Source organism: Lampris incognitus, chromosome 8 (assembly GCF_029633865.1).
Source record: "Lampris incognitus isolate fLamInc1 chromosome 8, fLamInc1.hap2, whole genome shotgun sequence".
NCBI classification, from domain to species: domain Eukaryota; kingdom Metazoa; phylum Chordata; class Actinopteri; order Lampriformes; family Lampridae; genus Lampris; species Lampris incognitus.
The window spans coordinates 9003404-9030909 of NC_079218.1; the positions used below are offsets into that span (position 1 = coordinate 9003404).

Consider the following 27506-nt stretch of genomic DNA (forward strand, 5'->3'; position numbering starts at 1 on the left):
CCCCCCCCCCTTTTTTTTTCCTCCCCATATTTTTGTTGAGTATACTTTTCCCCCTTTTTCTCCCTGATTGTACGTGGCCAATTACCCCACTCCTCCGAGCCGTCCCGGTCGCTGCTCCACCCCCTCTGCCGATCCGGGGAGGGCTGCAGACTACCACATGCCTCCTCCGAAACATGCTGAGTCGCCAGCCGCTTCTTTTCACCTGACAGTGAGAAGTTTCACCTGACAGTGAGGAGTTTCACCAGGGGGACGTAGCACATGGGAGGATCACGCTATCCCCCCCCCCAAACAGGCGCCCCGACTGACCAGAGGCGCTAGTGCAGCGGCCAGGACACAAACCCGCATCCGGCTTCCCACCCGCAGACACGGCCAATTGTGTCTGTTGGGACGCCCGACCAAGCCGGAGGCAACACGGGGATTCGAACCGGCGATCCCCGTGCTGGTAGGCAATGGAATAGACCGCCACGCCACCCGGACGCCCATAACGCATGTGTGTATTCCTATGAAATACAGAGCATGTGTGTTTTTATATAATGCATGTGTGCATCTAGATGAAAGACTGAATGTGTGTATTCAGATGACATGCGATGCTGCTCATGTATGCCACCAGCTAAACAGCTTGTCAGTATGTTTACTGGCTACGACGAGGTGACACCCCGATATTTGTACATCCATAACTGTGAGCTGCAGTAGTCGACATCGTCTCTGCCCGACCCCCCCCTCACCCAGTGTAAGTTGAGGGTACAAACACCATCAGCCAGTAACTGTAAACCAAAGCACTGTTGTTGTTGTTGTTTTGCTGCGGTGGGTGTGAGTAGCGGCATTACATCATGCAAAATAACACACACTGTGTGTGCCCAGTGAGACAGCGTGTACTGAAAAGGGGGGGGGACCTTTAAATTTGGATGAACCACCAGAAAGAAAGGAAAGGAATGATCGTCGTGTTCAGGTTACTTACGGCGTTTCCATGCTTTTTCTGCAATGGGTTATGGACAGAGGAGGGTCTGAAAGACAGAAAAACAGAAAAGAAAAAAAAATTTTTTTTCAAGATGCGATGCCATGTGCCGTGCCAGAGATCCAAGGCAGACATGCCGTTGCAGATTTGCTTGTTTTTCATTAGTTATGTTAAACTAAAAAATAATGTTGCAGTAAAACATTCACAGAAATCTGCAAAATCTGGACGGCTGTACTCTCGACTGAAGCTATGAAGACATAATTTGAATGAAGCAAGTTAAAGATACGGTTCGAAGACACAGCTTGCAGTGTTTTACTACTACAAGCAATTTTTGAGGTAAATATGGTGATAAAACTACTACGGGTAGTAAATGTAGTTTAATTCTGTTCCTTTAAGACGTGATTTAACACATTATTTTGAAATACCCAGCAAGAGAAGAGTAATTGGCAGCCGGCTGTTGAGAAAAATCTAGAAACAAAGCTGGTCCTGATGTTGGCATTCAGTACAGGCCATCTTCTGGTTTATTTCATGTACTGGTGGTTTTAATGCTTACTGCTTGTATCTTTTTTTGAATGATGACATCATTCAGTTACCCAGCTATATTTTATCTATATGAGGAACACTGTTATATTTTCAATATAATCTGCATGCATCTTTGTGATGCTTTTGTTGTTTTCACATCCTGACGCAGAAACAGCAATTTTTTTCCCCTCTCTTCTTTTTGGATTTTTTTCTCCCTTTTTTCTCCCCAATTGTACTTGGCCAATTACCCACTCTTCCAAGCCGTCCCGGTCGTAGCCCCCCCCCCCCTTCTGCCGATCCAGGGAGGGTTGCAGACTACCACATGCCTCCTCCGATACATGTGGAGTCGCCAGCCGCATCTTTTCCCCTGACAGTGAGGAGTTTCACCAGGGGGACGTAGCACATGGGAGGATCACGCCATTCCCCCCAGTTCCCCCTCCCCCCCGAACAGGTGCCCCGACTGACTGACTGTGCAGCGACCAGGACACATACCCACATCCGGCTTCTCATCCACAGACACGGCCAATTGTGTCTGTAGGGACGCCCAGATAAGCTGGAGGTAACACGGGGATTCGAACTGGTGATCCCCGTGTTGGTAGGCAATGGAATAGACCCGCCATGCTACCCAGATGCCCAATTTATAACTAAATGAGTTGTGAACAAAAAGTCAAATAGGAAATGAAGTCTGATCAGGTTATTTCATTGTGTAGTTCCCTGTGGCGACAGTCGTTTATACTGCAAGTGTGCATGTGTGTGGGTGGATGTGCTGCGCACATGTTTCTGCATTTGCCAACATCTGAGTTTGGGAGTTTTGGAAATACTGCATGTGCACCTACTGACCTATTGATCATGTAGGCGCATCCATCGTTCAAATCAGGACCCCACCCCACCCACCCACCCCCTCATTCCCTTACCTCTTTTCCTTTTAAGCTTGCGTCGGCGCTGCTTGTTGACAAAGCAGGCTGCCAGTGTGCTGAATAAGACAGCCGCCGCCAGGAAACAGATGGTGGCCACAATGCCCGCCACCACTGGCCGTGCCAGCCCACCTTCCTCCACCATCTCCGGGGGAGGGAAGAAGTCTGGATGATGGAGATGGAGAGAGAGAGACAGACAGAGACAGAGAGAAAGACAGAGAAAGACAGAGAAAGAGAGATAGGGACAGAGAGAGAGAGACAGAGAAAGAGAGACAGACAGAGAGAGAGAAAGACAGAGATAGGGAGAGAGAGAGAGACAGACAGACAGAGAGAGAGACAGAGAAAGACAGAGAGAGAGAGATAGGGAGAGAGAGAGAGACAGAGAAAGAGAGACAGACAGAGAGAGAGAAAGACAGAGATAGGGAGAGAGAGAGAGAGACAGACAGACAGAGAGAGAGACAGAGAAAGACAGAGAGAGAGAGAGAGAGAGAGAGAGAGAGAGAGAGAGAGAGAGATAGGGAGAGAGAGAGACAGAGAGACAGAGAGAGAGAGAGATAGGGAGAGAGAGAGAGACAGAGAAAGGGGGCAGACAGAGAGAGAGAAAGACAGAGATAGGGAGAGAGAGAGAGACAGACAGACAGAGAGAGAGACAGAGAAAGACAGAGAGAGAGAGAGATAGGGAGAGAGAGAGAGACAGAGAAAGAGAGACAGACAGAGAGAGAGAGAGAGATAGGGAGAGAGAGAGAGACAGAGAAAGCGAGACAGACAGAGAGAAAGACAGAGATAGGGAGGGAGAGAGAGACAGACAGACAGACAGACAGACAGACAGACAGAGAGAGAGACAGAGAAAGACAGAGAGAAAGAGAGCGAGACAGAGAGATGGAAAAGTGATGAGGGGAACAATGAAGAAGGGGGATGAAGGGGTATTAAAAGGGGGGAGGAGATGGTTTAGAGAAGAGGGGCAAATCTCAGCAGTGGGTCACATACAAATAAAAAGAGTAGTGAATGAAAGAGGAAAGGTTAGAAACGTGAAGGGGTGGTGAAAGATTGAAGGGACAGATGGGGGGGAGAGAGAGAGAATGTCAAATATAGCAAAAAAGAGTTAACGTCACTACAAACGAACGAATAAAGTAATGGGATTTAAGTACTTCCTGAGGTTAATACTATGGCTGCAAAGTAATTTAATCTTAGAAAAGTTGGAAATTAGGGGTGAAAAATGAGATTTCACACTGTAGCTGCGGTGAAATTGTATGAGACGCGGTGGTAATGCAGCCACAGGGGTGCGGCACTGTCTCACAGCCACCGGCCTCCTTTAAAGGGCTGCAGATTTTACACTTTTCCTGTATGACGGCGCACAGCTCCTCGCATCGCAGCAGCAAGTGAGCTTCTTTTTTTCCTTGCAGTTTAAAAACAAGACTGTTCAGAAAGGCCGGTAATAAGGGCCTATGACAGGTATTAACCTCAACGTGTAAATCCATCCATCCATCCATTATCCAAACCGCCTATCCTGCTCTCAGGGTTGCGGGGATGCTGGAGCCTATCCCAGCAGTCATTGGGTGGCAGGCGGGGAGACACCCTGGCCGATTCACCTGACCTAAGAAAGGCGATATATCGCAGTTTCGTAGGCCTGTGTTCTCTGTGCTTATGCTACTTCCCGTCTCAGTTTATGTTGTTGCGTTGGAGTGGAAGAGTCAAATGGCTGAAGATAGATTACAACACTGTTATCTAGCGGTCGTGGGGTTTCACACAACACAACATGTTTGTCACGAACCTTTACATGTAAACAATTAAAGACCGATATAGTGGTTTCGAGAATCGATACAGTATCACGAGATAATATCGCGGTACTCGAGTGTATCGGTGTTTTCTTACACCTCTATTGGCTTGTTGTGCTTTTATGAAGCTCATTTGTTTGGATGGAGGATCAGACATATGTACACTTGTACACCTGTAAGAGTGTACCCATAACAATACAGTAACGTGGTCATTACTTTAGGCTTAATAATCATAGCTTGCAATTGACGTTCACGCCCTTTTTCTTGCTGAAGTACGTGTAAACACCTGCAGTATCTCTCTGTGGCTTTAATCCACTTTGCTGATGTGCAGGCCAGAATGCCATCAGGGGAATTCCTGCACTTATTTCCTTGTTTATTTTCAGGTTCCAGCACTGACCACCAGCATAGTATCCATCCATCCATTATCCAAACGGCTTATCCTACACAAGGTCGCGGGGATGCTGGAGCCTAGCCCAGCAGTCATTGGGCGGCAGGCGATGAGACACCCTGGGCCGATTCACCTGACCTACATGTCTCTGGACTGTGGGAGGAAACCGGCGCCCTCGGAGGAACCCCACGCGGACACGGGGAGAACATGCAAACTCCACACAGAGGACGACCCGGGACGACCCCCAAGGTAGGACTACCCCGGGGCTCGAACCCAGGACCTTCTTGCTGTGAGGGGACCGCGCTAACCACGGCGCCACTGTGCCGCTCCTACCAGTATAGTATGTTAGTTGCAAACACGTTTCCTTTTTCTTTTTTTGTCTAATTTTCTGCTTCTCGTACTTGTACTTGACTCTTCACAAGATCTCCCATATCAACCTTCTTTTGCAATTCAAACACTTTGAATGACAACCGAGCTCGCAGCCTTCTGCCTACACACCCTGTCACATCATTTAAGTGCTGTGTCAACGCCGACGCCAGCACCTAGGCTGAGATAAATGTGGACTATTGGAAAGCTTCAGTCAATGACAACAGCACTCAATGCATGTTGTCTTGGGAGATAGTCGGCATTTGCTTTTCCAGGACTTGTTTTGTGCACAGTTTACAGATCCAGGCAGCTCTCACTGCCTTGTATGCTGACAGATAACTCACCTTCAACGACACTGATGGAAAGAAAATGTGCTTCAATGTCTCACTGGAGTCAAAAGCTGAGATTCACAATGCCAGAACAACCTCCGTCTCATCTTTGCTACGTGTAAACTGGGAAGGCCATCTGTTGTAACTGCTATTTTCAATCTACAGGCGCCCAAAGATAAAATTTGTAGCTCTTGGGGTAACACACTGGGCCTCACTAAACTTTGGAGAGAGAGAAAATTTGAGTCTGATCCAGTAAATGGACTTTCCCATTCTCCTCCCCATCGACGCCTCTATGAGCACAGTGACTGTGATATTTGTTAAAATTATACTTTTTTTCTGAATTAGGCTCTGGATTAAATAAAACCACCAAACTGTATTCTCTAACATATATCACTATGGCAGACATAGAGACCGGTTTGCTGTACTAGGATAACTTTTGAGGCTTTATTGGTTCATATAGAAACTTTTCCATCCATCCATTATCCAAACCACTTATCCTGCTTTCAGGGTCGCGGAGATGCTGGAGCCTATCCCAGCAGTCATTGGGTGGCAGGCGGGGAGACACCCTGGACAGGCCGCCAGGCCATCACACAGGGCCGACATACACACACACACACCCATTCATACCTAGGGACAATTTAGCACGGCCGATTCACCTGACCTACATGTCTTTGGACCGTGGGAGGAAACTGGAGCACCTGGAGGAAACCCACGCCGACTTGGGGAAAACATGCAAACTCCACACAGAGGATGACCTGGGATTACCCCCTCAAGGCTGGACTGCCCCGGGGCTCGAACCCAGGACCTTCTTGCTGTGAGGCGATCTCGCTAACCACTGCGCCACTGTGCTGCATATATAAATGTAAATAAACTTTTAACCAGAAATAACGGCAACTTTTGCCCGGAGATGTGTAATGAGTACTAGAGAGCAGAGTCTCTGGCGTGTCATGTGAGAATTCTTTTGTGAACTGTGGTTTCTGCAGTCATATTGAGAAAAAAAAGGTGCGGCACAAGGTGAAACCTACTAAGCAACAGAGATATCCGCAGAGAAAAAAATACAACTCCTCCGTCATCTACGAAAGGCAAGGGAGCATCTGCATCATGAGTTAAGCATGCCTCTGAAGATTTATAGGGACAGGACTGAATGCCATGTCAACATCAAAATGAAAGACGGCCTCTGAGCGCCACATCAAACGGTTCTCCTCTCACACCAGCAGAGGGCATCAGAATACATGCAAAGAGCCAACATTCCCTGAGAAATACCAAAGGATTTCCTCCACCACATGATGTGTGCTCTGCCACCGCTGCATGACAGCAGCATCCGTTTGGGGGATTTCAGTGAAAACGAGGACAAGGAGCTCATAAAGTGCAATGAAATGTGGTTTGATGTTTCGCTTCGCATCAACTCACAAATCATCAAGTTCTACGTCAATTAAGTGGGATCCGAGAGGGAGGAGCTGAACGATGATGTCATGCTTTTGAGGATGGCACAGGAGAGAGAGAGAGAGAGAGAGAGAGAGAGAGAGAGAGAGAGAGAGAGAGAGAGAGAGAGAGAGAGAGAGAGAGAGAGAGAGAGAGAGTGTGTCTGTTTGTGTGTGTGTGTGTGTGTGTGTACTGTGAGCTAAAATTTAATAGTGCTGAACAAGGGAAATGTAAAGTGGAATTGCTGCATGTGCAATACACTTCTTCGGCTAAGAAATGTTAAGTTATCCTGAGCAGAGGCTGACATTTTTCCGGGAATCCTGTGGGTCATGCCTCCAGTGGGATTCCCACAGGATGTGAGTCAGTTTCACTACTCATCACATGGATGGGATAGGATGGGGGGGGGGGGGAGTCAACAGGAGTGGGGGAGACAATGACAATAGGTGATTTTGTTTTATATATATAAACTTGCCTCAAGTTGCTTCAAGTGAAGGAGTTCAAGTAACTAGGAGTCTTGTTCACGAGTGAGGGTAGGATGGAGCAGGAGATTGACAGGTGGATTGGTGCAGCATCAGCAGTAATGCGGACGTTGTACCGGACCGTTGTGGTGAAGAGGGAGCTGAACCGGAAGGCAAAGCTCTCAATTTACCAGTCAATCTTCGTTCCAACCCTCACCTATGGTCATGAGCTTTGAGTAGTGACCGAAAGGGTGAGATTGCAGATACAAGCGGCTGAAATGAGTTTCCTCCGTAGGGAATCTGGGCTCAGTCTTAGAGATAGGGTGAGGAGCTCGGAGTAGAGCCGCTGCTCCTTCGCATCGAAAGGAGCCAGTTGAGGTGGTTCGGGCATCTGATTAGGATGCCTCCTGGGCGCCCTCCTTTGGAGGTTTACCAGGCACATCCAACTGGGAGGAGAACCCGGGGTAGACCCAGAACTCGCTGGAGGGACTACATGTCCATTCTGGCCTGGGAACGCCTTGGGATCTCCCCGGAGGAGCTGGAGGGCGTTGCCGGGGAGAGGGACATGTGGAGTGCCCTACTTAGCTTGCTGCCACCGCGACCCCACCCCGGAGAAGCGGCTGAAGATGAATGATTGAATAAACTTGCAGTTCTAATACGGATAAACTCCGTTTTCTTCATTTTGAACATAATGCTAGCTGTTCTGTTGTCTATTTGGCTGAACCAGACCAGCCCTACAATTGCGAATGTCCCTGAGCAACCATGTATAAAGTGACTGAGAGAACAAGTTACACGATTGGGCCACTGGATCAGGTGACCAATGACGAACCCTGAAAGCAAGCCAGTCGGAGGCATGGAAACAATTTCGTCACTCGGAAGTTCAGCGCTGGCAACGCAATCACTGCTGGTTGACGTAAAATGCATCACTTCCGGCGTGCCGGTGCGGCAATGTCACCACAGACACCAGATTTAAAATTCCGCTATATTGCAAAATCCAAAGAGATTTACCTGGCAGTGAGAGGCTTAATTGCCTTACTCTGGTACCAGCAAGGGTTCCCCCCCTCCACCGTCTGCAGCTGGGACAAAACGCCGCTGGTCGGCTCATTACGGGACAAGAGGCATGACCACATCACTCCTGTGCTTGCCTCCCTACACTGGCTGCGTCACATTTCGAATTGATTTTAAATTTTATTGCTCACTTTTAGGGCTTGAAATGGTCTTGCTCCTATTTCCATGTGTGACTTACTGACCTGGTACACGCCCTCGTGACCATGAAGATCTGCAGACGGAGCGCTGCTGGTTACTCCCAGGTCTCAGTTTGTTACAAAGGGTGATGGGGCTTTTCCTGTTAGAACCCCCCCACGCTATGGACCTCTCTCTTCCTGTCGAACTAAGACTAACCAAGTCTCTATAGCTTCTGTTAAATCTTAAAACTTTTCTTTTTATGAAAGCTTTTACAACTGTTTGGCATTTGTCTTTATTCATTTGTCCTGTTTTTATTTTTACTCTTACTTATTTGATCTTACTCTTATTTTTGCCTTGTCTGGTTTTATTTCTTTGTAAAGCACCTTGTAACTTTGTTTGAGAAAAGTGCTGTATAAATGAAGCTATTATTTTTATTATTATTATCATTATCAATCATCATTGTGTGAACTCGTGTGGCGACGGCATGAACGTCACAGACACTCATTTATATGTGAGAGTCCCGAATTCTAGCTTTAAAGTTAGGTGAAGGTTAGGATTAAGGCTAGAGCCAGGGTTGGGGTTGAGGTTGAGGTTAAGGTTAAAATGATAAGGTAGGGCATCCGAGTAGCATGGCGGTCTATTCTGTTGCCTACCAACACGGGGATCGCCGGTTCAAATCCCCGTGTTACCTCTGGCTTGGTCGGGCGTCCCTGCAGACACAATTGGCCGTGTCTGCAGGTGGGAAGCCGGATGTGGGTATGTGTCCTGGTCACTGAACTAGCGCCTCCTCTGGCCGGTCGGGGTGCCTATTCGGGGGGGGAGGGGGACCTGGGGGGAATAGCATGATCCTCCTACGTGCTACGCCCCCTGGCGACTCCACATGTATCGGAGGAGGCATGTGGTAGTCTGCAGCCCTCCCCGGGCCGGCAGAGGGGGTGGAGCAGCGACTGGGATGGCTCGGAGGAGTGGGGTAATTGGCCGGATACAACTTGGGAGAAAAAGGGGGGGGGGGCAAAAAAATATGATAAGGTTGGAAATGGTCAATGAAGTTTCATGTGAAAGAAATACAGAGCATGCCTTGACTTCCACTGTTATTGTCCGGTGACCTCTGGCGAAAAATACTTGTTGCACATATTGGATAGAAATGTGGAAATGGCAGAAGTTAGTTGACATGTCCAAGTCTGTCTCTCGCTTGTGTTGTGGAACAATGTCCATTGTGTTGTGGCTTAGTGTTGCTGTTGTTGTTGTGAAGGACTCTCTTCTCCGTCGTAAATGCTGAATATGGCACTCCTGGACCTCTATACTAAAGCGATTTCGGGGCAGCGGAAATTATGACATGTTAAAGCTCCTCGGCTCGGTTTCTGTCGAGGGTCTCATCTCATCTTATCATCATCCGCTTCTCCGGGGTCGGGTCGTGGTGGCAGCAAGCTAAGGTGGGCACTCCAGACGTCCCTCTCCTCAGCAACGCCCTCCAGCTCCTCCTGGGGGATCCCAAGGCGTTCCCAGGCCAGAATGGACATGTAGTCCCTCCAGCGAGTTCTGGGTCTACCCCGGGGTCTCCTCCCAGTTGGACGTGCCCAGAAAACCTCCAACGGAAGGCGCCCAGGAGGCAAAATAATCAGATGCCCGAACCACCTCAACTGGCTCCTTTTGATGTGAAGGAGCAGCGGCTCTACTCGAGCTCCCTCCAGATGTCCAAGCTCCTCACCCTATCCCTAAGGCTGAGCCCAGACACCCTACAGGCAAAACTCATTTCAGCCGCCTGTATCCACGATCTCACCCTTTTGGTCACTACCCAAAGCTCATGACCATAGGTGAGGGTTGGAACGAAGACTGACTGGTAAATTCAGAGCTTTGCCTTCCAGCTCAGCTCCCTCTTCACCACAACGGTCCGGTACAACGTCCACATGGCTGCTGATGCTGCACCAATCCACCCGTCAACCTCCGCTCCAACCTACCCTCACTCGTTAACAAGACCCCGAGATACTTGAACTCCTTCAATCGTAGCACTAAAAATCATGTTAAAAATTAAAATGTATGAAAAATAAAAAAATTAATAGAATTAATTTTATTCAAATTTTAAATGTATTAAATCAAAAATCACTCCTTCTGTCGAGGGAGATTTTTGAATTCCTGTTTCGTATATTCTACAGTTCATAGTGTAACTAGTAATGGGGGGGGTGTATTATTCCTCTAGCTGTAATCTGTTACTGTACATGGTGGGAAATGTGGAGTAATATCTCACCTGTGCTGGACACCCCTACAATGTTACTGGGCTCGCTGATCATGTCCTCCATGACAGCCATGATGCGAAACTCATACCAAGCCTCCTGGGAACAGATGAAAAAACACAGATATTAATATATATCCAAGTCAAGAGTTTCTCACAGCCCTCCCTTATTCGTTCTATTCACTGAGAGAGGGGACCACAGTTCTGCGGCAGGGTTTTGGTTGTTGTCACCCGTGAACAGTCAGCTTTAAGTAAAAAGATCATAATTTGAGAATGACAGATTCATCTCTCCCGTTCCTCAAATGATTCAGTTCCTACTATCAAGAGAGAAATGCTGAAACACGCAACAAACGGACACTACTGTTGTTTGTTCTTCCAAAACGCATTTTATTTTTATTTATTAGATTTCATACTTGAGCAACTAATACAGAACTATTTGGAATGAGTACTGTAACCATCCATCCATCCATCCATTATCCAAATCGCCTATCTTGCTCTCAGGGTCGCAGGGATGCTGCAGCCTATCCCAGCAGTCACTGGGCGGCAGGCAGGGAGACACCCTGGACAAGCCACCAGACCATCGCACAGGGCTGACATACACACAAACATTCACACCTAGGGACAATTTAGTGTGGCCGATTCACCTGACCTACATGTCTTTGGACTGTGGGAGGAAACCGGAGCACCTGGAGGAAACCCACGCAGACACGGGGAGAACATGTAAAATCCACACAGAGGACGACCCGGGACGCCCCCCAAGGTTGGACTACCCCGGGGCTCGAACCCGGGACCTTCTTGCTGTGAGGCGACCGCGCTAACCACTGCGCCGCCTGAGTACTGTAACCATTAATCCTTCATGCCATCATTTGTGACCTCCGGGCTTTGGGCTGTGCCGCTGAGGGACACCTTCCATTTTTGTCTCCTAGTTAAGATGCGAGGAAAGAAGAAGTGCAAAGGATGCTGAAATGAAAAAGACGTAATTTTGACCACAGACAAAAAAAAAGGTACACTTTAAGGGATCTGGCTAAGTTATGATATACCTACTGCCCACTACTGTACGATATAACAAAGCTCACTGATGATACTGTGCGTCTGTGAGGATTGGCTCGTTAGCGGCTTCGCAATTTCCTAGACAAACAAAAACCCCTGAGTACTGGGATGATATGAACAGTATAAGTAAGAGGGAAATGGGGTAAATTGTGTTGTAACGGTGGTGAATGAAAATTATGCACTTATGCAAACTCACGTACAAACCCACCAGCGCACACCAATATCACATATAGGAAGACTAGCAAATAGAGGGTCCCCTGTGGTCTAATTACCTCAATCGATGCAGGAAAAAATAGCAGCAGAGATGTAGTGCAGGATAGGTGTAGTGTGTACGTGTGTGTGTGCATGTGTGTGTGTGTGTGTTTGTGTGTGTGTGTGTGTGACAGAGACAGAGGAATGTGTGTGGGTCTTGCTGGGGAGTGGATGAGCAGATAAAAGCATCTGCATGACAACTGACACTGGCAGTGAGACTGAGAAGAAGCTTAAACGTGTCATGCCAGGAGAACTGAGCTAACAGTTAGATATGATACGCTGAAAAAACACCACCCTGTCACAAGTCATAAATCAAAACCAGACGTATTATCTACTATTACTTCCGGCTGCTCCCGTTAGGGGGCGCCACAGCGGACCATCCGTTTCCATCTCTTCCTGTCCTCTGCATCTTCCTCTGTCACACCAGCCTCACCACATACGCAGCATCCCTCCTCCACACATGTCCAAACCATCTCAATCTCGCCTCTCTTGCTTTGTCTCCAAACCGTCTAACCCGAGCGGTCCCTCTAATGCAGTGTTTCTCAACCGGGGGTCCGCGGACCCCTAGTGGTCCGTGGTGTAATTGCAAGGGGTCCGTGAAAATAAAATATCTTTAAAAAAAAGATCCTATGACATTTATAAAAATAGGATTATTTTACTCAAATGTGACTGAGATCTTTATCTACCTAAACTATAAAGGGTAACGGGACTTTTTTCTCTAATTACATCTGTTTCACAAGTGTCATTTATTGTATTTTAATAAGAGATCTCGCTCCCGTTTGCATTGTTAAAAGTTACTGAATACATATTGTTTTGTTACATATATCTGAAAGTTACTGAATACATATTCTGTGTTGTTACATATATCTGAAAGTTACTGAATACATATTCTGTTTTGTTAACTATATCTGAAAGTTACTGAATACATATTCTGTTTTGTTAACTATATCTGAAAGTTACTGAATACATATTCTGTCTTGTTACATATATCTGAAAGTTACTGCATACATATTCTGTTTTGTTACATATATCTGAAAGTTACTGAATACATATTCTGTTTTGTTACATATATCTGAAAGTTACTGAAGACATATTCTGTTTTGTTACATATATCTGAAAGTTACTGAAGACATATTCTGTTTTGTTACATATATCTGAAAGTTACTGCATAAGAATTCTGTTTTGTTAACTATATCTAAGTTACAACTGAAAGCTCTTATTTTTGCCCCAAAGAGTAAATAAATGCTATAATGCAATTTAAAATGCAGTTTCTACTGTTTCTATCAAACTGCAACCCCCCTCCCCCAAGATCAGGTGGAGGGGTCCTCAGGGTAGATCAAAAATACGCAGGGGGTCCAGGACCCCAAAAAGGTGGAGAACCACTGCTCTAATATACTCGTTCCTAATCCTGTCCTTCTTCATCACTCCCAACGAAAATCTTAGCATCTTCAACTCTGCCACCTCCGCCTCCTGTCCTCCTGTCTTTTCATCAATGCCACTGTCTCCAAACCATATAACATAGCTGGTCTCACAACCATCTGGTAAACCTTCCCTTTAACTCTTGCTGGTACCCTTCTGTTGCAAACCACTACTGTGACTCTTCTCCACCTCTCTCCTGCACTCTCCATTACTTTGTACAGTTGACCCCAATTAAACAGACGTATTATAATAGACGGTTTTCTTTCGCCTCTCTGAAAAGGTCTCTCTTCACAAGACAACAAAAAAAAAATCCTTTATCTTCCCATAAAGGTTACTCTTTTCATAATGTACTTTAATTTTCGGGCCAAGAGACGGTAGTCAAGTACTTTAGACAAGGTTTTAATTTTATAGGTCAACCCTTTTCTGTTAAGGACTTTTCTCAGTTGATATCTCTGACCTAGCTAACGCCACATGTGATTGCTCGAGAGGCTCCCGGCAACGTTGCAAATGCCAGGTATGCCTGCAAATTCAAAACAGGATTTTTTTTCAGACGCACCGTCTGACAGTATCTGATGCCACTGAGTGACGAACAACGCAGACGAATCACAGCGCTCCCTTGACAGGAACTGATGCAAGTGTTGTCAGCCAGTGATGCAACATTTCATGAAATAAAAAATAAAAAAAATCATCCATTTTTTCTTTTTCTATCTTGTATCATTGCATGACAATGTAAGCAGGAGGAAGGTGACTTCCTCCACACTCTCTCCTCCACACTCTCTCCTCTGTCTGACAACTCAGTCATCTGACAGATCCAAGTCTTTCACCTGGATGAGGTCTTTAGCGAGCAGTTCTGTCTCCCCGGCGGGAATGCTGTCGTCCAGGACGTCCCATCGTTCCCCTAGGCGAAACTCCATGACGTAATGCTGGATAGGTGCTGTGTGATTGGCAGGAGGAATCCAGGTGAGCAGGACTCCCTGCTGTGTACGATTGGCTGTGAGGCACCGTGGTGGGGTAAGCAGCACCAATGGTTCAGGGGTACTTATAGGAAATACTGAAAAGAGGGGGGGGGGTTGGTTATATGAGAAAGCCACAGTTTAACCATCACGTCAAAGAGTGTTTTCGCTGGCTACGTATCAGATTATCAGTCTCCGTTTAACTGTGATGCTTCTACGTGACTGACATCAGCAAACAAGACCATCAGTGAGAAGATGAGATATGTAGATATCGCTACATAATGACTCCCCCCCATTTTTTTCCTCCCAAGTTGTACTTGGGCCAATTATCCCACTCTTCCAGTCGCTGCTCCACCCCCTCTACCGTTCCGGGGAGGGCTGCAGACTACCACATGCCTCCTCCGATACATGTGGAGTCGCCAGCCGCTTCCTTTTACCTGACAGTGAGGAGTTTCGCCAGGGGGACGTAGTGCGTGAGAGGATCACGCTATTCCCCCCCCAGCTACCCCTCCCCCCTGAACAGGCGCCCCGACCGACCAGAGGAGGCACTAGCGCAGCGACCAGGACACATACCCCATATCCGGCTTCCCATCTGCAGGCATGGACAAATGTGTCTGTATGGACGCTCGACCAAGCCGGAGGTAACACGGGGATTCGAACCGGCGATCCCTATGTTGGTAGGCAATGGAATAGACCGCTACGCCAACCAGATGCCTTTACATAATGATTTCAAATGCGTGTCCACCGCGTCGGATTTCCCATGAAATCTGACGAATGACGATGGAGTCATTCTTCCGTGGAACACTACCGCTTTTGTCCACTGGGACACACAAAAGTCGACAAAATTCCAAATCCACTTGTAGCAGCTTTAAATGGTTTTACTGGGTATCTAGCCCTACCAGAAGGACACCCAAGTTTGGCTGCAATACTGAAGTGTTTGCTATTTTTTTGCAATTATTTGTGTGGGTCTTGGGCCCACAAATAGAAACTAATTTTGGGACTAATGGCTTTTTTTTTTTTTAATCTTCGGTAACATTTCAAGGGAAATAAAAGCAAAAGTATTTACCAGCATTCTCAAGGTAAAAATGTTACTATCTATGCAGGTCCGTTCGAAACAGAATTTCAAAATCTTGACTCGGGGACCTTTGCATTATGCCCAGCACATATGTGAACTGGTGGACTCTTGTCAGCCCAGTTACCAGCAAAACTGGCCATTTTTCATTTGCTAGCATACGCCCACGACGGACCTGATCACGGCTTAAACGAATCTGATTCAGCGAAGAAGATTAAACAACAAGTAATTGGCAAGACAGCGGCGTTTCGGAGTAACCTCGTGAAAAAGCTTTTGGAGTAGGACATGGCAGCAAATGACGTTCACTGAACAAGACCGATACATAAACATGGTGACATGGCATGGCTTTAGTGTCAGTATCAGGCTTCTCAGATGTCACATGTGTCTGTGCTGATTATAACAGACTAAATTAGACAGGATAAAATATGATTTTTCTTCCCTCTAGCAAAACAGATAACATTTCCAGTCTATGTGGTATATAATGGCAAATGCATCAACACAATATGATAAAGAAAAATATGAATGAGGCATCCAGGTGGCGTGGTGGTCTATTCTGTTGCCTACCAGCACGGGGATCGCCGGTTCAAATCCCCGAGTTACTTCCGGCTTGGTTGAGCATCCCTACAGACACAATTGGCCGTGTCTGGGGGTGGGAAGCTGGATGTGGGTATGTGTCCTGGTCGCTGCACTAGTGCCTCCTCTGGTCGGTCGGGGCGCCTGATCAGGGGGGAGGGGGAACTGTCAGCTGAAAAGAAGCGGCTGGCGACTCCACATGTATCAGAGGAGGCATGTGGTAGTCTGCAGCCCTCCCCGGATCGGCATAGGGGGGTGGGGCAGCGACCGGGACGGCTCGGAAGAGTGGGGTAATTGGCCGGATACAACTTGGGAGAAAAAGGGGGGGGGGGGTCCAAAAAATAGAATAAAATATGGATGTCGTTTTGCAGGTGACCCATCTGCAGATTTGAAGTAAACTGGAAGTTGAGTTTGAAGTCAAAATACTTCATGTGAAAGACCCTTGCTGACTGAAGCTGTAGGAACTGCAGCTACCACTGCAGCTACTACAGGCTGTGTATCAACAGCTGTCCAGACCTCATACGCAGAGTGACGCCTGCAACATTTACAACTCATGAATGCAAATTTTCATCTGTGAAAACTTCACTTCCAACCGACACTTAGTAAAAGCATCAATCTCTGACAGAAACATTGAAATATTACAGTATATAGCACCAGCCAAACATTTAGAGATGGTTGACCAGCTTGAAGGTAGTCTTTTTTTCATAACTGACAGTTTATTGTACGTTTTTGGTGAATAATTGGATATTAAAACAAGGTACCACTTTACCTTCAACAACAGCCTTACAAACACGAGACACATGTACCACACAAATTCTATGGGATTGAGGTCTTGATACTAGGCAAGCCACACCATCAGTTTGTCTGTCACCCCCCCCCCTTTTTTTTTCTCCCCAGTTGTACCTGGCCAAGTACTCCACTGTTTCAAGCCGTCCCGGTCGCTGCTCCAACCCCTCTGCCGATCCGGGGAGGGCTGCAGACCACCACATGCCTCCTCTGATACATGTGGAGTCACCAGCTGCTTCTTTTCACCTGACAGTGAGGAGTTTCACCAGAGGGGACGTAGCGTGTGGGAGGATCATGCTATTCCCCCCAGTACCCCCTCCTCCCTGAACAAGTGCCCTGACCGATCAGGGGAGGCGCTACTGCAGTGACCAGGACACATACTCACATCAATTGTGTCTGTAGGGCCAAGCTGGAGGTAACACAGGGATTCAAACTGGTGATCCCCGTGTTAGTAGGCAATGGGATAGACCGCCACGCCACCCGGACGTCATGGTTTTTGTTTTTACAAACAACCACCTTGCTTGTCATTACAATGGTACATCAGGCAAAGCCATTATTGGGTCAGTTAGCGGCGAGTGTACCCACCTAATGTGTTCACAGTGACAACCTCGCTGAAAGGGCCCGTGCCAAGCTTGTTTTGGGCAAGGACGCTGAACTGGTAGGCCGTCTCCGGCTCCAAACCAGGAACCACCAGCCAGCCCTGTCCTCCAGGCACGGGTACAGAGAGCCAGTCATGTGGTCCTAACTGCTCCCTTTTCAGCCTGTGGACAGACAATATTGAGAGGATGGGTGGACCGGTGATGGACGCAAACACAAAAAGAAGAAGAAGTAACGAGGAAGATGATTCAGGCTGATATTGGAGGAGCTGGTTAAAGTCCATCTCACACCAGAAATTTGACAGTATCACACCAACATTTCAGCAAAGGTTTTTCAAATCTCACTTGTGTGTCAGTTTTTCATGGCATCACAATTTGCCATGATGTCTACAACACCCCCGTTACTGCTCTAATAACAAACAAACACAGGACTTCATCAGTTCAGTTCACATTTCTTCAGTACGATTTCAAAGGTTCACTTGATGGTGATGAGCCCATGCTGCGCTCAGCCGTGCAGTTTGCTGAGTTCGTGCCATGCCGATGCCTACCCTGTTGCATTCAGTGCAACGCATCTCCAAAGAAAGCAGAAAAACTGAACGCAGGCCATTTTTCTCTATTATCAGCATTTATTTTAATGGCTGGATTTTGACAGAGACAGAGAGCTTGTGCTAAGCCGCCTTGGAAAAGAGGGGTGTGAGAAAATATTGACACACCTGAGTATCGCCATATTATCTTTTGCAAGACTGTATCGAAATCGCAATAGATCGCCTTTCTTACAGTATTGCGATATATCGACTCGTAACCCCTGTATCATGATATGTATCGTATCGACAGATTCTCGCCAGTACACAGCCATACTAGAAAACATCGGGTTACTTTAGGCAGTTGTCCTTTGTATCAGCCCTCTTTTCATCTCCTATGTGGGGCAGTTACAGCTGGTAAAAAAAAACTTCAAAAAAGTAATTAAAACTGAAGCCTTACTGAAACAATAATTTCAGTAGTGGTAAAAAAGATATGACATACTATGTGTCTCTCCAAGTAGGAGTGTGATTTTCTGCTTTACTTTTCTAACACTCGATGCGTGAATCACAATTTAGGACACACTGTTCTTATCTACGACTGTACAAGCACCAAACCTTTGACATAGAAATCAAAATAGAATTAAACAATCAATTCTGGGAAACTGGAGCTAAACTAACACTAAATCACACCACTACTACTACGACGACGACGACGACGACGACTACTACTACCGCTACTATCACTACTACTACCACCGCTACTACTTCTACTACAACTACTACCACTACTACTAGTACTACCACTACTACTTCTACTTCTACTACCACTGCTACTGCTACTATCACTATCACTACTACTACTACTATCACCACCACCACTACTACTACCACTACTATCACTACTACTACTACCACCACTACTACTTCTACTACCACTACCACTACCACTACTACTAGTACTACCACTACTACTTCTACTACCACTACTACCGCTGCTACTACTACTATCACTACTACTACTACTATTACCACCACCACCACTACTACTACCACTACTATCACTACTATTACTACTACTACCACTACTACCACTACTACTACCGCTATTATCACTACTACTACTACTACTACTAATACCACTACTACTACTTTTGGCTGCTCCCGTTAAGGGTTGTCACAGCGGATCATCCGTTTCCATCTCTTCCTGTCCTCTGCATCTTCCTCTGTCACACCAACCACCGGCATGTCCTCCCTCACCACATCCATAAACCTCCTCTTTGGCCTTCCTCTTCTCCTCTTCCCTGGCAGCTCCATGTTCAGCATCCTTCTCCCACTATACCCAGCATCTCTCCTCCACACATGTCCAAGCCATCTCAATCTCTCCTCTCTTGCTTTGTCTCCAAACCGTCCAACCTGAGCTGTCCCTCTAATATACTTGTTCCTGATCCTGTCCTTCTTCATCACTCCTTTTTCAACACTAAATCACACCCGACTACTAAATGAAACTAAAAGTGAATCTCAGATTAAGGTAAAATCAACCTTATTGAGAAGTAAGCCTCTTCCCATTTTTTTACTTTTTGTTTATCGTATTTGAGACGGCATGAAGTTCATCATGTTAGACTGGAGATGCGTAACACGATGAACGTCAACTCTGAATTTGAGTGGATTTTACCGCTAAAAGGCAACATGAGGCTCACACTTCGCCAAGGCCGTGAGCATCATTATCTGTAAATTATCATTCATAAGAGGCCCTCAGTACCTCAATAGGTGGCTAATGCACTGCACTCATATTGTTTGTCTACCACAAGACTTCAAATAAGGGCATTTATATTTGCTTTGTGAATATGTGAATACCTTCTGTATATCAGACAGCTTTCACAGCTTGAAGACCGCCTTGTGTTTACAGATTCTCATCCAAAAGGTGGAAGTCGCTGGCTAATGATTGTGTGGGCATGTGCATCTTCCTCTGTGTGTAAGCCTGTTTGTGTTAGCGAACAAGTTTGTGTAGGTATGTGTGTGTCTGTGTGTATGTGTGTTGTGACAGAGACACATATATAAAACTTTGTTAAAAGAAACACTCAACAGTAGGGAAAGTGCTCAACAAATAAGGAGCAAAGTAATCCAGCGAGTCAAGTACAAGCCCGTTTCATGCCATAAGCATCATCAGCTGTCAATAAAGCTACTCAAGGAAAGGACCTACCATTTACTGCCTCGTCACGCACATCACGTGCACAACGTCCAATGGGGAAGGGAGAGGTGCGATGTTCAAAAACATGTGATCGCTTACGGTCCAATGGGGGTGGGGGGGATGGGTTGGTATTTGTCTATTTTGGTGATTGGCAGGCAGAAACATCAATTATTCAAACACCTGGGAAATCCTCTCAAAAAACAAAGCCTATTCAACCAGTAGCAAAATGTACAACCTATGTCCAACTGAAACATACTTTATCATCTGCAAACCAGAAATGCCCACATTGAATAACGGGAATGAACTGGCCAGCAGTTGCAGACATAGATATAAGTACCTATTTTGTAATTATAGACAAATATCACCCCCACCCATTGGACCGTTAGCGATCACGTGTTTTTGAATTTTTGAATGTCACACCTCTCCATTCCCCACTGTACGTTGGCCACGTGATGTGCATGACGAGGCAGTAAATGGCAGGTTCTTTCCTCCAGTCGCTTTATTGACAGCTGATGATTGATTATGGCATGAAACAGGCTTGTACTGTCTCATAAAAATTTTCTTGACTGGGGTCCACGGTGGTGTAGTGGTCTAAGCATCGGCTTTGTGTTGATGCAGTTGCCCGCTGGGGACCGGGGTTCGCGCCTCCGTCTCGTCAGATCCGGCTATGGCCGGATTCGATGAAGCAGCAATCATTGGCAATGCTGTCTTCGGGGGGGCGGAGTCGGCTTGTGTTTGTCCCATGAATGTGTGTGGGGAAAAAGCAGTGGTTCAGCCTGGATTCGCCTTGTCACGGAAGTGGAGAGGCGTCTCCTTCGAGATTGCCGGCCGGAGAGATGCAATTGGCGAACGCATGCAGTACGAGGGTGGGTGTTTGAACTAGAAAAGGGATCGACTGGCCACTAAATTGGGAGTAAAAAGGGAAAAATCAGAAAGAAATTTAAGAAAGAAAAAAAAGGAATTTACTTGACTCACTGGATATATATATATATATATATATATATTATGATTGCTTATGGCATGAAACAGGCTTGTACTGTCTCATAGAAAATTTACTTGACTGATTATTTTGCTCCTTATTTGTTGAGCGCTATCCCTACCGTTGACTGTTTCTTTTAACAAAATTACATGTGTATACATATATATATACACACACACATATATATATATATATATATAACAAGGATACAGTAAAAATGTTTAATGCATTGCATTAAAACTTTTTTCTTGTATCTGTGTTGATATTCCGCTCCTCATTAGTTGCGCACTTACAACACCATTGACCATTGGTTTTGGAAAAAAACGCTATATATATATTTATAGCTCAAAGTTGTTAAATGGCAGAACAAGCTTGTTTTATGCTCACTGCCCTCATCAGCTGCCTACCTGCCTTTTGAGCTATTAAAAAAATATCTTTGCCCCTTGTTGAGCTCTTTTTTTCTACATCAAAGATTTCATTGCAACATCCCGTGGACACACACACACAAACATATATATATATATATATATAAACCCATCCATCCATCCATTATCCGAACCGCTTACCCTGCTCTCAGGGTCGCGGGGATGCTGGAGCCAATCCCAGCAGTCATCACACAGGGCGGACACACACACACACACACACACACATATTCATACCTAGGGACAACTTAGTATGTCCAATTAACCTGACTTACATGTCTTTGGACTGTGAGCGGAAACCGGAGCACCCAGAGGAAACTCACGCAGACATGAGGAGAACATGCAAACTCCACACAGAGGACGACCCGGGATGTCCTCCAAGGTTGGACTACTCCAAGGCTTGAACCCAGAACCTTCTTGCTGTGAGGCGACCACGCTACCCTATGTGCCACCGTGCCGCCCATATATATAAACTATATATATCCATTTCATTCATTATCCAAACCGCTTATCCTGCTCTCAGGGTCGCAGGATGCTGGAGCCTATCCCAGCAGTCATTGGGCGGCAGGCAGGGAGACACCCTGGACAGGCTGCCAGGCCATCACAGGACCCTGTGGGGAAAATCTTCTCTGCATTTAACCCATCCTAGCTGTGTAGCTAGGAGCAGTGGGCAGCTGCCGTGCAGCTCCCGGGGACCAACTCCAGTTCTTCTTTCCATTGCCTGGGTCAGGGGCACAGACAGGAGTATTAACCCTAACATGCATGTCTTTCTGATGGTGGGGGAAACCAAAGCACCCAGAGAAAACCCACCGCAGACACGGGGGGAACGTGCAAACGCCACACAGAGGACGACCAGAGATGACCCCCAAGGTTGGACAACCCCCGGGTTCGAATCCAGTACCTTCTTGCTGTGAGGCAACAGCGCTAACCACTGGGCCACCGTTACCTTGCCTCATCTTTAGTTTTGATCCATGTTACAGTTGCATTGCTGGATTTGTCTGGTCTTCCTTATTTTTGTCTTCTTGCCAACATTCCCGAAAAGGCCTTTTCAGTTTTCGAACCACTACATGACTCAGCCCTGTTTGTGTCTGCGTCTGAGTCCCACCTCGAACCATGTCAACACAGTAGGCCAGAAATAATAAAGCTGTGCAATTAAAAGGTATAGATGTAGTAAAAGAATGGGCTGATAAATATTTTGCAGTTCACCTTTATTGATATCCTATGCTAAAAAAAAAAAATAGAATATCCGAATCCCAAAATTGAAACTGAATACCTAGCCAACTAACGAATACACGACATCCCTGCATTCTGTTATTCGCTTGCATGACTTCTCTTACCATTGTTATGCCGATGACACCCAGCTGATCTTGTCCTTTCCTCCCTCTGACACACAAGTAGACAACTATATTTATTTATATGTTTGTTTTTTTGTTTATTTATTTGTGAATGTAGTGAATTGGGGGGGGGCAGCTGGGAACCGCTGCAGCTGGGATGTGAACCTGGGTCTCCTGCACCACGGGCGACTACGTTAACCAGTCGACTAAAGGGTCCAAACTGTTAGCCAACCGGCTAGTAAGTCTACTCATTCATGATCGTTACACTACCCCCCTCCATTGGGGAGAGCGTCCCCGCACTTCAGCATACCAGCTCCCTCACGCCTCTGGGCGCACGCACTTGCGATGGCCTCACGGTCTCACCATCCCACTTCTGACAGCAATGTAGTGAATTGGTGTCAATTCGCTACATTGGTGGGTGTATATGTATGTATATAGTTATATATAAATATATTTATTAGTGTATGTATATGGTTAGTGCAGTCGCCCGTGGTGACTGCACTCACCAGTTAAGTAAAGGGTCTGACCCGTTAGCCAAGGGCTAGCGAGTCTAGTCATCTGTGGTCGTTACACTACCCCCTTCCTTCGGGAAGCGCCTGCCCGTGCTTAAGCATATCAGCTCCCTCACGCCTCGGGGTGCACGTGCTTCTGATGGTGGCCTCATGGTCCCACCATCCCACTTCTGACACCAATGTAGCAAATTCGGGGGGCAGCCGGGAAACGAACCCGGGTCTCCCGCACCACGGGCGACTGTGCTAACCAGTCAACTAAAGGGTGTGTGACCTTATGAGAGAGAGAGAGAGAGAGAGAGAGAGAGAGAGAGAGAGAGAGAGAGAGAGAGAGAGAGAGAGAGAGAGAGAGAGAGAGAGAGAGAGAGAGAGAGAGAGAGAGAGAGAGAGAGAACTTAAACAATTCAATTCAATAACATGGGTGGCACAGTGGTGCAGTGGTTAGCGCAGTCACCTCACAGCAAGAAGGTCCTGGGTTTGAACCCCGGGGTAGTCCAACCTTGGGGGTCGCCCCGAGTCGTCCTCTGTGTGGAGTTTGCATATTCTCCCCGTGTCTGCGTGGGTTTCCTCCAGGGGCTCCGGTTTCCTCCCACAGTCCAAAGACATGCAGGTCAGGTGAATCCCCCGTACTAAATTGTCCCTACGTGTGAATATGTGTGTGTGTCGGCCCTGTGACGGCCTGGCAGCCTGTCCAGGGTGTCTTTCTGCCTGCTGCCCAATGACTGCTGGGATAGGCTCCAGCATCCCCATGACCCTGAGAGCAGGATAAGCAGTTTGGATAATGGATGGATGGATTTATATTCAATATAAGAAAACTTGTCCTATTTCTTTGTGTCTGCAAATCAGTCATCAAACTGCAAATTACCTGCACCTGTTTTGTGTAGTCAAGATTCGTAGGAAGATCCATCCATCCATTATCCAAACCGCTTATCCTGCTCTCAGGGTCACAGGGATGCTGGAGCCTATCCCAGCTGTCATTGGGCGGCAGGCGGGCAGACACCCTGGACAGGCCATCAGGACGATATCTGTTATAATATCTTTAGCTGACCCTTCCTGACACGCCAGCAAGAGGTCATTCTGTTGCTATTATATAAACTCTTGGAATAATTAGCTCACTGGAGGAATACTTTCATATTAGCATTATTTTAGCATATTAGCATTATGTATGATGGCCTCTGCTTTTCCCATTAAATCTCAACCTGTCTGATCTGAATTCCAGCAGTCATATTACTGACGTGCCTGCAGCCACACTCCCAGTCCTCGGACATCGACATCAAGTGCATTTGTGGATGGTGGTGCCTGTCAGATGGGCCGATAGATTTATGATGATGAAGGCTTATGTCCTCCATGGTGACCATTTGTGGGTTAGAACACTAGTTTTTTGTCTTGTTTTTTTTAAAATATATCCAAGTTGTGCTTCTGTGCGAGTGATCCCACTGGAGTCCAGCTCATGGGAATTGCTAGAGAACATCATATCCCGTGTATGCTGTTTTATCTCTACAGACTTGTTTGGAATGTTAAGGTTACAAACCATTAAAATTAATGATCAGCAATGTATATTACCCTTGCGGTTACACATAACCAGATGAGATAATTACAGATGGTAGATGATGCATGACTGTACAGAAAAAAACATGGAAGATACATGGCCAACAAAGAGCAAGAGGATGCACTGTACTGCAAAAATAGGCATGTGTCACTATGGTCATGTCTTCAGGTATCCATGAACCAGCCAAAACATGCATTTTTCAGCCTGCAACACATATTAGCATCATTCACCAAAGCGCAGCAGTAAAAGAAAGTACTAAGTACACAATATTTTCTATACTGTAATTGGTTTTCAATTGGCAACTTGCTTTTCTGAGAATATATCACTGAAACATTTTCTACATCTCAATCAGTTGTCCAAAGACAAGTTGTAGAGGCCTATGTTGGGGACCTGCTTAAAAAAGTACTTCATGCTTCTCAAATTAGCTGAAATATGCAAATTCTAACCAGGCATCCTCATCCCATGACGTCATATGTGTATATATATATATGCTTTGCCAAAGCGCGGATACACGATATGCAAGGTACCCTTCACCGTAGAGATGTGGCGGGTGTTACAGAAACTCCAACATAGAACTTGTAGCCTGGTATAAGACTATTAATGACATACAGATTTGGTAGTGGTTTAAGGTTATATAGTGATTATGTTAAGGGTTGGGGTTAGGTAGTGCTTAACCCCAGCACGTCTCCTACAAACGCCGAAGGCTACCTTGTACATCATACATACAGTGCATCCGGAAAGTATTCACACCCCTTCACTTTCCCCACATTTTGTTATGTTACAGCCTTATTCCAAAATGGATTAAATTCCTTTTTTTTCTCATCAATCTATACACAATACCCCATAATGACAAAGTGAAAAAGGTTTTGTAGAAATTTTTGCAAATTTATTAAAAATAAAAAACGGAAATATTGCATGTATATAAGTATTCACACCCTTTGCTATGACACTCAAAATTGAGCTCAGGTTCATCCTGTTTCCACTGATCATCCTTGAGAAGTTTCTACATCTTGATTGGAGTCCACCCGTAGTAAATTCAATTGATTGGACATGATTTGGAAAGGCACACACCTGTCTATATAAGGTCCCACTGTTGACAGTGTATGTCAGAGCAGAAACCAAGCCATGAAGTCAAAGGAATTGTCTGTGGACCTCCGAGATAGGATTGTATCGAGGCACAGATCTGGGGAAGGGTACAAAAAACTTCTACAGCTTTCAAGGTCCCGAAGAGCACAATGGTCTCCATCATTCGTAAATGGAAGAAGTTTGGATCCACCAGGACTCTTCCTAGAGCTGGCCGCCCAGCCAAACTGAGCAATCGGGGGAGAAGGGCCTTGGTCAGGGAGGTGACCAAGAACCCGATGGTCACTCTGACAGAGCTCCAGCGTTCCTCTGTGGAGATGGGAGAACCTTCCAGAAGGACAACCATCTCTGCAGCACTCCACCAATCAGGCCTCTATGGTGGAGTGGCCAGACGGAAGCCTCTGCTCAGTAAAAGGCACATGACAGCCCGCTTGGAGTTTGCCAGAAAGCACCTAAATGACTCTCAGACCATGAGAAACAAGATTCTCTGGTCTGATGAAACCAAGATTGAACTCTTTGGCCTGAATGCCAAACGTCACGTCTGGAAGAAACCAGGCACCTCTCATCACCTTGCTAATACCATCCCTACAGTGAAGCATGGTGGTGGCAGCATCATGCTGTGGGGATGTTTTTCAGCAGCAGGAACTGGGAGACTAGTCAGGATCGAGGGAAAGATGAATGGAGCAAAGTACAGAGAGATCCTTGATGAAAACCTGCTCCAGAGCGCTCAGCACCTCAGACTGGGGCGAAGGTTTACCTTTCAACACGACAACGACCCTAAGCACACAGCCAAGACAACGAAGGAGTGGCTTCGGGACAAGTCTGTGAATGTCCTTGAGTGGCCCAGCCAGAGCCCAGACTTGAACCCGATTGAACATCTCTGGAACCACCAGAAACTAGCTGTGCAGCGACGCTCCCCATCTAACCTTATAGAGCTCGAGAGGATCTGCAGAGGAGAATGGGAGAAATACCCCAAATATAGGTGTGCCAAGCTTGTAGCTTCATACCCAAGAAGACTTGAGGCTGTAATCGCTGCCAAGGATGCCTCAACCAAGTACTGAGTAAAGGGTGTGAATACTTATGTACATGCAATATTTCAGTTTTTTATTTTTAATAAATTTGCAAAAATTTCTACAAAACCTTTTTTGCTTTGTCATTATGGGGTATTGTATGTAGATTGATGAGAAAAAAAAAGGAATTTAATCCATTTTGGAATAAGGCTGTAACATAACAAAATGTGGGGAAAGTGAAGGGGTGTGAATACTTTCCGGATGCACTGTATATCAACGCTTTGGTAAAAGCGGCACTATATGAAGCCATAGGATAACACGCCAAGTTTAACTAGGCATTAAAGTGATATTCCAGTTCTTAGTATAAACCAGCTTTCTGAACATATTCTGTTTAAGTTGTCCTGTTTAAGCAGCCCTCTTTCCACTTCCATCTCTCAGCACTGACCTCATCTCTGTCCCAAGCCATCCTTCCACACAACCCCACCACATAACCCATAACCTACCCCCTTTCATATAGGAACTTCTAGTAAAATGTACCAACTACTACTACTACTAATACTAATACTAATACCACAACTACTACTACTACTACTTTTAGTTGCTCCCGTTAGGGGTCGCCACAGCGGATCATCCGTTTCCATCTCTTCCTGTCCTCTGCATCTTCCT

General features: G+C 46.2%; 1 protein-coding gene across 1 annotated transcript in view; it reads right to left on the reverse strand.

Annotated features, from left to right (window-relative positions):
- igsf9bb (immunoglobulin superfamily, member 9Bb) overlaps positions 1 to 27506 on the reverse strand; it is a 198418-nt gene that overhangs the window by 25069 nt on the left and 145843 nt on the right. Inside the window, exons 13-17 of the mRNA XM_056284763.1 lie at positions 17235 to 17410; positions 14090 to 14316; positions 10560 to 10644; positions 2392 to 2556; positions 959 to 1004 (exon numbers count right to left, since the gene is read on the reverse strand). Coding sequence (XP_056140738.1) covers positions 959 to 1004; positions 2392 to 2556; positions 10560 to 10644; positions 14090 to 14316; positions 17235 to 17410 — 699 coding nt within the window. The remainder of the gene's footprint in view (positions 1 to 958; positions 1005 to 2391; positions 2557 to 10559; positions 10645 to 14089; positions 14317 to 17234; positions 17411 to 27506) is intronic.